At 36.4% G+C, this 12,616-nt stretch overlaps 1 protein-coding gene across 5 annotated transcripts in view; it reads right to left on the bottom strand.

Annotated features, from left to right (window-relative positions):
- Nucleotides 1–1,025: 1,025 nt before the first annotated feature.
- CMSS1 (cms1 ribosomal small subunit homolog) overlaps nt 1,026–12,616 on the bottom strand; it is a 413,202-nt gene continuing 401,611 nt past the window's right edge. For all 5 annotated transcript variants that reach the window (XM_074301006.1, XM_074301007.1, XM_074301009.1 and 2 more), the window contains exons 7-10: nt 9,370–9,430; nt 7,698–7,785; nt 4,291–4,379; nt 1,026–2,003 (exon numbers count right to left, since the gene is read on the bottom strand). In XM_074301006.1, coding sequence (XP_074157107.1) covers nt 1,920–2,003; nt 4,291–4,379; nt 7,698–7,785; nt 9,370–9,430 — 322 coding nt within the window. In that variant the 3' untranslated portion in view covers nt 1,026–1,919. The remainder of the gene's footprint in view (nt 2,004–4,290; nt 4,380–7,697; nt 7,786–9,369; nt 9,431–12,616) is intronic.

Genomic DNA, 12,616 nt, shown 5'->3' with positions numbered 1-12,616 from the left:
TTTTTTTCATTTTTGAAGTTTAAAAATATTTCTTAATAATAGTTTTGTTTTTCTAAATCTATGCAAAGATATTTTTCAACATTCATCTCTATAAAACCTTGCATTTCAAATTTTTCTTCCTCCCTTCTTCTTCCCCTAGACAGCAAGCAATCCAGTATAGATTAAACACGTGCAATTTTTTAAAAAGATAATTCCATATTTATCATGCTGTGTAAGAAAAAATCAGAACAAAAGGGACAAAACCATGAGAAAGGGAAAAAACACAAGCAAACAACAACAAAAAGGTGAAAATATTATGCTTTGATCTACATTCAATCTCCATAGTTCTCTGGATGCAGATGGCTCTTTCCATTACAAGTCTATTGGAATTGCCTTTCCAAGAGTTTTCTTTAGGGTGACCAGATGTCCTGGATGCATGGGCTGGTCTCACATTTCATTGCCTTGTCGTGTTTTAACTGTTGGAATCCACACGGGAATCTGGCAGTGAATGCAGGAGCCCTTACCCACCACCCCTGTTTCCTGGGTCTGGCAAATAAATGCCTCCTTAGATTGCACATGGGTATCTGGCAGCTCTGGATTTTTACTATTTTCTTACTTGATGATTTCTGGATGTTCTCTTGGCTAGTCAAAGACACTATGTAATACCAACAAACTACTCCCATAAGATTTGGGCCTTGGTCGGGGGAGGGGAGGCCCAATGCTCTTACCTTCTTCCCTTATAAGCAAAGAGCATCCTTCTCTTTATGGGCATTTCATCAGTGGCCCGTGAAACATTCTGTACTTAGAAAACCCAAACTCTCTTCCAGAGTTAAGTCAATTGTCTCTCCAACTTTTTGAAATCATTCAGCATTATTTGTATTATGGTTAAAGAGGGCTTCTACTTTAGGGTTTAGGGTGCAGGTCTGGTAAAAGTTTTACTCAAGTACAATAAGCCATGGTAGGGAGAGGTTGTTCAGTTCACTCTGCCCAATGAGGACTAATTAGAAATAATTTCCAGCCAGTACATATAAAAGAAAACAAAGAAGTAAATATGAAGGGAGTTGCATTGCAATTTATTGCTAAGTTCAAAGTAACAGTGCTCCAAACAAGGAGAAAAGATAGATGACAGAGTTTTATATATATATGTAACATCTTCAAACCTTGTTTGTCACTGTGAGAAGAACATTGATGATGAGAAGACCACATTATCAAAATCTTAGCAATGTGTTGGGGTAGGGATAAAATCTAAAACCAGGGAAGCAGACTTGCCTGCTCAATTTACTCTGAAAAGGATTCTTGTTCAAAGATGGAGTCACTTATGTCAACAGAGGAAAGATATACTGTTTCTTCTAATAAATGTTCACTGAACACTTATTAGCTTATATGGATTTTAATTCTATTTTATACACGGGTTTTTAGCTATTATTTGGGGCATCTCAAATTGTTACACAATATAAATCCTATTCCCCTTGTTCTCTTTTTTTGTCATGCTCCAAACACTTGCTGAGCCATAAGAAAGTTGTCACCTTGTATGGTAACACCTAAGATTACTTTATTAGAGCTAAGGCTGATTAAAAAAAATTAAGTCAAGATTCAAATATAGCATTTTACAGGCTGATTATGAGAGCTGTAGTGTTATCTTTTATGAATATGAAGTGTCTTATATATGTCTTATATACTGTTCCCATAAAAGTAACATTCTAGACCAATATTAGATAGCACGTAAAGGTATCCATGAATCAAGTAAAAATGACACAAATTTGTTCTACTTTATTATAAAGATCTGGCAAAAAAAAAGCAATAAGATACAGGTTTGCTAAAGCATCCCAAAAGGCAAACTTCCATTGTGTATGACTCATTTGGCAGCGTGTGGTCGCATTAAATACAGATGCAAATTCTATCCTTAGGTCATAATTTGGATCTTCATTAGAATTTGGGAATTAAAAAAGTCCCAGCTTCAAAGAATCGGCTCTACATAGACTTATTAGTCTCATTTCCAACAGTTCAAGAACTTCTTTTCTTATCTGAACAAGAGAAAAACAAATGATTAACAATGGTGAAAAAGGGAAAACTTCTCAATGTGAAGAAGAGATATTTTGTTGAATTAATTCAATGTTCTTGACTCTTGCTATTTACTCAGCTGTTATTAGAGACATGGCCAGAGAGGGATTATGTCCAAACCCACATCTGATCTGGAGGTGAAATGTTTACGTAACTAAATGAAAAGGTCCTGCAGAAAGCATCAGTTTCATAAAATAGTCTCTTGTTTATATCTGTTTTAAAATATTCCATCTCAATGGATTTCCAAGGTCTGCCTTCTGGACTCTTTACAGCCTTGGGTTCATTGTTATAAATGACATAATATTCCAATATAGCAATTTTTTTATTATTATCTTTATTAATATTACTAACAATCAACAATAAAATAATATCAAATAATTAATCACAAGATAAAAATACATCCTATTTCTAAAGGTGGCAGTGTGATATTGTAGCAAAAGGATTGATTTACCTTGGAGCTAGGGGACCAGACTGACTCTGATGTGTCCTGGCTATGTGATCATGGTTAAGATCCTTAATGTCTTAGTCCTCAGGCAACTAAGACAATAAATTACAGACAGTTGCCAGTTGGGAGTGGAGGAAGGCTTTGGAGGGGGCCAAACTGAGGAATGTCTGAACTGAATAAAATCTTACTTCTGGTCAAAAAATAAACAAAATAAAAAATAAATTGGTAGCTTACCAGCTAATCATTCAAATTCAACTTTCCCAATCAAACTTATCATTTTAGACTAATAATTCAATCATATTTGGCTTATGCAATGCTAGGAAAATTGGTTTAAGCAGTAAGAAAATTCTTCTTTTAGTGTTAACTATATAATTTCTGGTTGTAATTGGGCACCTTGTTATGTCCTGGATATAGTGCATATTCATTCTGATTTCCTATAACTTTTGAATCTCCACTGATAGTATGGAACCATGATCAGGGATCTTCAGAATGATGGCCATGAAGCTCTGAACAAAATCTTCATTTAGCTAAGAAAGGCAGAATGATAATGGAAGAGAGACCGGCCTTGGAGTCAGAAGACTGCCATATGAATCTGGGCTTTTTCACATGAATTGTGTGAATTTGAAGAAATCAATTCATGTATAATACTAGCCACTCTGGGCAACCAAATGGCACAGTGGATAGTGGGCTGTGCCTGGAGTTCAAATCTGACCTCAGACACTTACTATCTATGGTGTCCCTGGGCAAATCACTTCACCCAGTTTGCCTGTTTCCTCATCTGCAAAATGAGCTGGAGAAGGCAGTGGCCAATAGTTCCAGTATCTTTGCCAATAAAACCCCAAATGGGGTCACAAAGAGTTGTACATGGCTGAAAGGACTCAATAACTAGCCACACTGTCTTGTTTCATAGCAAAGGCGACCTGAACACAGGAGTAAATGGCCTACCCATGGACTGACCTTCCCAGGAGACTATTTTGAGGATGGAATGGGATAATGTAAGTATAATGTATACTACAGAGGGTAAGCTTTCCCCATAATATCCATCAACTAATTAAAAATATTCAGGAAGTTTGAAAGATTAACCCCAGTTCCCTTCCTATATTACTTTGATATTGGATTTCTACAAAACACTTCGTAATAGCTAGTATTGTGTAAATGCTTTAAATTTTGCAAAGCACTTTGTACATATTAATCCATGTGAGCCTTAACCTTGTGAAGTGGGTGCTATTATTATCTCCATTTTACAGATAGGAAAGTGCCTAACCTTAACGAGGATGTTAAGTGATTTGTTCAAAATCACAGAGCTAATATATGCTAGGCAGAAAAAGAACTCAGGTTGTTCATACTGTATTCACTATGCCACTTGGCTTATAGCCAATGTTTCCCTCTCAGATAAGCAATGCATCAATGTAAGTTGTTACTTTGATTTAAAAGGAAAAAAGAAACCCTCAAAATAAAATTATGAGCATTAAAAAAGCCCATAGAAAAGAAGGTGCAGTTGAGAGGTAGAAGGCTTATTAAATGAGCCATATGTAAATCCTTTGGGATATTCTGTCTCTTAAAAGTTAAAGCATGAGGATTTATATAACACAGAATGTTCAAGAATGTTTAAGAAATGGAAAATATATATTGTTGTCAAAAGGGTTAATTTCTCCACAATAAGCTACCTCAGAGTCAAATGCCAGAAATCAATTTGAGAGCCAGAATGTGCTGGCTCCCAAAGTCACCGACTTTATTACCATGTTTGAACTCAATTTCAAATTGAAAGAAAATGTGATTAAAAACAATTGCTGGTTACATGGTACCTCGGGAATGTCCATCAGTCTCCTCAACTTCTGATCTCTCCAGTTCCAATCAAAAACCAGATACTTTAGGGAGTTCAAGTTAAGGACATCTGAAAGGGTCAGAGAAATTTGCTTTAGTTAAGACCACATGGCACGAGCTTATCAAAGTGACTTTTTCTTCCACCCCCTCTTTGGGTCGCTTTTACAGTCGCTGTGGTCCTCTTCCCGGGCAACTAATCTTAGGACATTAAGTGCTCTCCTGGCCTAGTGGAAAATAAACCCAAGCACTCTTCAGATTTCCTCACCCCCTAATCCTGCCCCTGATTCTGAAGAAAAATACAAAGGAAGAGAAAATCCTGTTGTTAAGCTCATGTCCTGGCAGGAAATCCACCCCAAGCCGCCATTATGTGAAACCGCAGAGACTCAATTTTCATCTCTGGCAACAATTTGGTAAGATGCATCCTGTGGTTTGAGGTTAGTGACCCTTCAGGGGAGGTATGTGAGACTCATCAGTGAGATCCTGAGAATCAGATGGAAGCATGGGCAACCAAATTGTGTGAGGAACTTTCAGCATCTAATATAGCTGTTGGAGCAGAAGGGGAAATCATGATCATGGGCTCTTTTCAGAATTTTAAAAAATTTAACATTACAAAATCAGTTAACCACTCCATACCTCAGGTTCCCCACACAAGAGGTATAAAATGCACTTATCTTTTTTTAAATCAAATTTAAACGATAAAAGATGAATGGAAACTATTTCTCAATTCATATATGATCACAAAAGCTTCATTTGTTCAATTTTTCTCTTACCATTCTTAGAACTATAAGACTATAAATTTGACTCTACTTCTTTTCAGACAATATCAACATCAAATGCACTTATCTTTAGAGATGATTTTTAAGTCTAACAATCTCACACTCTCCTCCAATTTTACTGACAGGAAAATTAAGGCCCAACGAGATTGACTCATCCATTGTCCCATCGTTGTTGTTCATCCTTCCTTTTTGAAGAGTATCAATGCTATCACAGGTAATAACCTGTAGTAAGTTGGATTTAAGTGATTCACAGCTGAACAAACCTCACCCTCTCTTCTTGAATCATAGAAGTCCAGGGAAAGAAAAAAGTAAAAATGATTGGCTTTTAAAGGTTTGCTAGAATTCATTTGTAAATCTGTTGTTTAGTAATAGTGCTTTTTCCTTAGGAAATTCATTTATGATTTGTTCAATTACTTTCCCAAAATAAGGTCTATTTAGGTATAAAATTTAGGTACTCTGTTTCCTCTTTTGCTAATCTCAGCAATTCATACTTTTATAAATATTCTATTTCATTTAAATTATTAAATTTATCAGCATATAATTGGTTAAAAGAAATCCTTATAATTGCTTTGATTTCATCTTTGTTAGTAGTAGATTCACCCCTTTTATTTTTAATCCTAGAAAATTTCTTTTCTTTTTAAAAATCATGTTAACCAATGATTTTTCTATTTTATTGGTTTTTCCATAAAAGCAATTCCTGGTTTTATTTATTAATTCAACAGTTTCCTTATATTCAATTTTATTAATCCTAAAGATAGTGGGGAAGGAAAGAAAAAAGGCAGAAAAAGAAAGTTACGTGATAACTTTATTTTGTAAATATATATTCATTCAGTCATTTTATATCATTGATTTAGGTAGTTGAAGGAAATAAAGTCACTTTCATAAATATTAATAAAAATACTGGGTCATATTTGAGAACTATATCCAAAGAGTTATTAAACTGCCTATACCCTTTGACCCATCAATACCATAACTTTGCTGTATGTTTAAAAGAAATAGCAAGTTGTATATAATAAATTTACAATTTTGTATGTAATTGTTTTTTTTTCCTATTCTGCTGTGTTACTGAAACGTTTGTTCCTTAAGTTCAGGAAAGAAAAAGCTGTCAATGACCTGGGATGCTATGGATGACCTTGGTGTCTTCAATGCTTGACCAAGTTCTAAGGGCTCCAGAGCCCTGCTGCAGCTGCTTTCCTTGCTGTTGGAACAGACTATTCTTAGCCACCTGATGACCCTGGGGGGGGGGGAGGGTGTGTGTGTGATGGTGGGGTGGTTTGGGGAGAGCAGGGAGGTCTTCCTACGCTTGGGATAAACGTTTCCTTACTCACCCTCACTGTGGTTTAGCCTGTCTGCTTTACTAAGGTATAGTCCTTGGATGTGCACAAGGGGAGCTGGGTTAAGGTATACCCCGGGGGGGGGGGCAAGCTGCCCCAAGAAGGGCTTGACAGCCCAGCCACCAGAGGGGCTTCCTTCCTGCATACTCACGTACCCTGACACCGTGAGTACATGGCAGCATATGTCTGCTGCCTCTTGTGTTCTTTCCGTTATGTTACACTGGCTCCCCATTTGCTAGACTTAGAAATGAAGCCTGAAGCTCCCTCCTCTTCTATCCAATGTGGCTAGTCTGTACAAGCAGAGGGGATAGTAGGGAAAATCCCTCCTCATATTTTCCAAAGTGGGTCTGAGTGCAGCTACCCTTCAACCTAGATGAAGAACCTGGGCAAGCCAATTAACTTCTTTATGCACCTGGGGGCCCTGGAAAAGTCACTATCTCTAAGCCTCCCTGCCCTCATTCTGTAAACCTTAAAGCATTAGATGAATGTGTTGTTATGCATCATCTTCACAGAAAACATCAGTAATAACTGGTTTCCAGGCAGGAAAGAAAAAGATAGTATCTGACTTCTGGGCAGGCCTCTATCTCACATAAAGATAGAAGATCCTAATTGCATTCTGAGGCTTTCATCAAGTTCCATCTCGCCTTAAAAATCTTGAATGGCTCCTGGATACCTCTGATGGCTTTCAAGGTGCTTTTTATTAAATTATTTTTCACCACCCTTCTACACAAGACCTCTGCTCCTGCCAGACCCATATACTCATCACTCCCCAACACATCACATGCTTCCCAACCTGTACTTTTGCTTCATGCCAGCACCTGTGACATCTCTTTTGTCAAACCTCAGATCACCCCAGTCCAAACTGTTCTCTCACACTTCTGAACTCTTCCTGCCAACATTTGGCATTTATAATTTTCTGGATCTTACTTACTTTTTATGCATCAGTATCTTATCTTTATGAATATGATATAAATTTCTTGATGGCAGGGATTTTGTTTTAAATTTCCTTGTGTATCTGAATGTCTAGACAATTATGCCCGATAAATGCTGACTTATCTCTTTGGACAATATCCTTTTGGTCCACAGAGAGCCCCAAAAACTATTTCTCTTATTTTATCTTTCAGCCTTCTATCAGAAGAGGAGCAAATTAATGATACTATGACAGTAAGATATTCACATTCCACTTTCAGAATTAAGCAAGGTTAAATGAGTCCATTTTCTCACACATTTAGCTAAGAGGCCCCATGACACTTTCACTCAGGCTCCTGGAGTTCCTACCTTGCTGAATGAGTGCCTTGATCCTTCCAGGTGTTCCCACTCCCAGATGGACCACACCTTTCTCCAACAACTTTACCTGCTCCTGAATCTGCTCCAAGATCGAAGAGAAGACAAGAAAAGGGGTATCAAAAAATAGGCAAATTTAGAGAAATTTCTCTCAAAGATAAAGGATGAGAAAAGGGTGCAAAAAGTGTCAATGGCAGAATTAACCTAGACTATAGCATGTGGTGACCCCAGGAACACAATCTTATGAAAACAGGCATGTGAGCATGCAGCCCTGGCAAGAGTAAATGAAAGCAGTCCTATGGTTAATAACAACAAATAATAACAATCACTAGCATTTATGAAGTGCTCTATGTATATCATATCATTTGAGCCTCATAAAACCTCTGTGAATTACTATCCCTATTTTGCACATAAGGAAGCTGAAACCCAGATGTTAAGTGACTTGCCCAGCATAACACAACTGGCAAATTGCTTGAAGGATTCAAATTGAGGTCTTCCTGGATGAAGTTTCAGCACCATCTCACTGATCCATTAACACTGGCCTCCTTGTGTTCCTTTAACAAGACACTCCATCTCCCAATTTAGGGAAAATTTTCATTGGCTCTCTCCCTTGATATTCCTACTCCTTCTTGATTCTAATGCCTTTCCTCCACTCATTATTTCCTGTTTAACTTGTCTATAGTTTTTCTATATATGGTTTTTGCATGTTGCTCTCCCATTAGATTGAGAGTAGGACTAGTTTTTTTTTTTGTTTTTTTTTTTAATCTTTCTTTGTAACCCTATCACTCAGTACAGTGCCTGACACATGGTAAGTAGTTAATAAATGTTTATTGACTGACTAACCCAATGGCTTCCCAAATAAAGGAAAGGTTATAAAGAGAAGGCCTATTAATAAGAGTGAAAGTGGAAAGCATAATATTAAATAAAAACTAAGATCTTGGCACTTCCTGGCAAAAAGAAGGAAAAGAAACAGAAGTAGTGTCAGATTTTCTATTCTTGGGCACTGCAGATGATGATTGCAGCCATGAAATTAAAAGATGCTCCTTGGAAGGAAAACGATGGCAAATCTGGATGGTAGACTAAAAAGTAGAGACCTTGCTTTGCCAACAAAGGTCCACATAGTCAAACCTATTGTTTTCCAGTACCAATGTATGTTCGTGAGGGTTGGATTATGAGGAAAGCTGAGTGACGCAGAATTGAGGCTTTTGAATTGTGGTGCTGGATGAAACTTTTGAGAGTCTCTTGGACAGCAAAGAGATCAAATCAGTCAGTACTTAAAAAAATTAATTTAGGTTATTTACAGGAAGTCAAATATTGAAGCTGAAATACTTTGGTTACATAATGAGAAGGCAGAACTCACTGATAAAAACCCTGATGAAGGGAAAGACTGAAGACAAAAAGAAAAGGGGACTGCATAAGATGTGACAGATAGTGTCTTGGAAACAACAAATGAGCTTGGGCAGAATTCCAGAGATAATAGAACATAGAAGGGCTTGGCATATTACTGTCCATGGGCTCATGAAAAGTCTGACTGAACAACGATAAAATAATGAGAAGAGGTTGGGGAAAGAAACTGAAGAGCACCATATATGTCCATCCACACTGATATCATAGGATTCTTTCCACATGAGCTTCTTTTGTCAATATACCATAGCTCTTTCCTCACCTTTATGTGTTTTGCAAATAACTTCAGCACTTTACAGTCACCTTTGAATGCTGTCATTGATCTATGGGAAAATCAAACAAACAAAAAATGAATGGAAGTGGAAGGCAATTACCTTTTTTTTTTTTTTTTTTAATTTTAATAGTTTTTATTTACCAGATATATGCATGGGTAATTTTACAACATTGACAATTGCCAAACCTTTTGTTCTAATTTTTCCCCTCCTTCCCACCCCTCCCTCCCCAGATGGCAAGTTGACTAATACATGTTCAATATGTTAAAGTATAAATTAAATACAATATATGTATACATGTCTAAACAGTTGTTTTGCTGTACAAAAAGAATTGGACTTTGAAATAGTGTACAATTAGCCTGTGAAGAAAATAAAAAATGCAGGCGGATAAAAATAGAGGTATTGGGAATTCTATGTAGTGCTTCATAGTAATCTCCCAGAGTTCTTTTGCTGGGTGTAGCTGGTTCAGTTCATCACTGCTCTATTGGAACTAATTTGGTGCATTTCATTGTTGAAAATGGCCACATCCATCAGAACTGACCATCATATAGTATTGTCGTTGAAGTATACAACGATCTCCTGGTCCTGCTCATTTCACTCAGCATCAGTTCATGTAAATCTCTCCAGGCCTTTCTGAAATCATTCTGCTGGTCATTTCTCACAGAACAATAATATTCCATAATATTCATATACCACAATTTATTCAGCCATTCTCTAATTGATGGGTATCCACGTAGTTTCCAGTTTCTGGCCACCACAGAGTGCAAGGCAATTACTTTTTAAATTAACTAATTATTTTAGTAATACTTTTTATTTTGAAAATATATGAAAGATAATTTTTAACATTCACCTCTGCAAAACTTTGTGTTCCATATTTTTCTCCCTCCCTCCCTCTCTCCCCTAGACAGCAAGTAATCTAATATATATTTAATATGTACAATTCTTCTATAGATATTTCCACATTTATCAGACAACAATTCTTATAATCAGTGGTGAGGAGAGTGAGAGAGTAGAGAGATAATCAGAGGTTAACAATTGGCTTTCCTAGAAAAAAACATAGGATTAACATTTTCTTAAATCAAGGCAGCCAAACACAATAATAAACTGGGTCCTGATTTGTGGCTTACTTATTTCAAAAGTATAAATGCTCATACTGGAAATTTCACAATTGTCTACAGTCCAGATAAAGACTTGAGGTTCAAGTTTTTTCTCAAATATTGTATTCTGTGTTTGTGGCAGCCCTCTTTGTAGTGGCCAGAAACTGGAAACTAAGTGGGTGCCCATCAATTGGAGAATGGCAGAATAAATTGTGGTATATGAATGTTATGGAATATTATTGTTCTGTAAGAAATGACCAATAGGATGATTTCAGAAAGACCTGGAGAGATTTATATGAACTGATGCTGAGTGAAATGAGCAGGACCAGGAGATCGTTGTATACTTCAACAACAAAACTATATGATGATCAATTCTGATGGACGTGGCCCTCTCCAACAATGAGATGAACCAAATCAGTTCCAACTGAGCAGTAATGAACTGAACCAGCTACACTCAGAGAAAGAACTCTGGGAGATGACTATGAACCACTACATAGAATTCCTAGTCCCTCTGTTTTTGTCTGCCTGCATTTTGGGATTTCCTTCACAGGCTAATTGTCCACTATTTCAAAGTTCGATTCTTTTTGTACAGCAAAACAACTGTTTGGATATATATATATATATATATATATATATATATATATATATATATGCATATATATGTATATATATATATATTTATATATATTGTATTTAATTTATACTTTAACATATTTAACCTGCCATCTGGGGGGGGGGAAAGGAGGGGAAAAATTAGAACAAAAGGTTTGGCAATTGCCAATGTTGTAAAATTACCCATTCATATATCTGGTAAATAAAAACTATTAAATAAAAATTACTGAAAAAAATTCTATTCTGCAGAGAAAACAATACATTAAGGGACTGTTACTAGTGGAGGCCATTGGTGTCCACATTCTATGCTATGACAGAATCAGAGTTGGAAGAGACCCAAGAGGTTACTGACTATAATTCCTACACAAAGAAGATCTTTTTATAACACATCCACAAGTGGCATTCCAACATTTATTTAAATGCTAGTGAGAGGAAATCCATTACCTCTCAAGGTAGCACATTCCAATTCAGAGTCCACTCTAGTTGTTGGAGTTTTTCTCTTACCTAAAGTCTCCTCTGGAGACACATGGAGTAAATAAAATTTCTCTTCCTTAGAATAACTCTTCAATTGCTTGAGGATGGGTCACATGTGCTCCCTTTCTTCGACAGATAAGGATTTTATTATGCATTACTGTTATATTTCAGACAATCTGATGTAACATATGCTATATCTGAATCTGTAGAATATGAGCCATGTCTAATGACCGAGAATAATGGATTCTGTTGTATTTGAACTGATCCTTAATGTTGGCTGGTTTTTTATGGTGCTTTCTAACTGGCTAAGCTGATGAAGAATATGCTTTAAGGGGCATTAATGTCAGGCACACAGCTCTGAGTGGCAAAACTGAAGGCTATTCATCAGTAGCCCTTATGAAGAGAACTTAGTCTGTACAAGCCAACCCCTATTTCAGATCATTTGTCAAATCTAACCTTGAAAGAGAATGTACGATTATAGGAGAACATGAAAACATTAAAAACTGGTAAACCTGGTATGGCAGGAGTATGTTATTCTCTCCTCAAAAGGTATTTATGCACATTTAATGCTCAAATCAATTTGAGAGGAAGGCCCTTCCTGAGCCAACCTCTTTGCCAACATATTTTAAATCTGGAATGAATTTTTTTCTACTAAACGTTTCAAAATAGCAAAAAATGGTGGTAGCATATTATTTTTTCCTCCTTATTAGCAATGAAAAGTCAACATGAATTCTTATGACACCAGGTGGAACAGCTCAGTGTATAAGAGTAAAAAACATTTGGAGACTTCTTAGGATTACAGTGATTTTTTTTTATTAATAATTTTTATTTACCAGATATATGCATGGGTAATTTTATAACATTGACAATTGCCAAAACTTTTGTTCTAATTTTTCCCCTCCTTCCCTCCCCCAAGGGGTTTACCAATATATGCTAAATATGTTAAAGTATAAATTAAATACAATATATGTATACATGTCCAAACAATTGTTTTGCTGTACAGTGATTTTTTTACGGAAGAACTCCAGCTGAAGATGAGACGTAATATAGAGAG

The sequence above is a fragment of the Sminthopsis crassicaudata genome, chromosome 3, assembly GCF_048593235.1.
Source record: "Sminthopsis crassicaudata isolate SCR6 chromosome 3, ASM4859323v1, whole genome shotgun sequence".
In the NCBI taxonomy this organism is placed as follows: domain Eukaryota; kingdom Metazoa; phylum Chordata; class Mammalia; order Dasyuromorphia; family Dasyuridae; genus Sminthopsis; species Sminthopsis crassicaudata.
The sequence above is the reverse complement of the archived record's forward strand: the minus strand, read 5'-3'. Positions and strand labels throughout refer to the sequence as shown.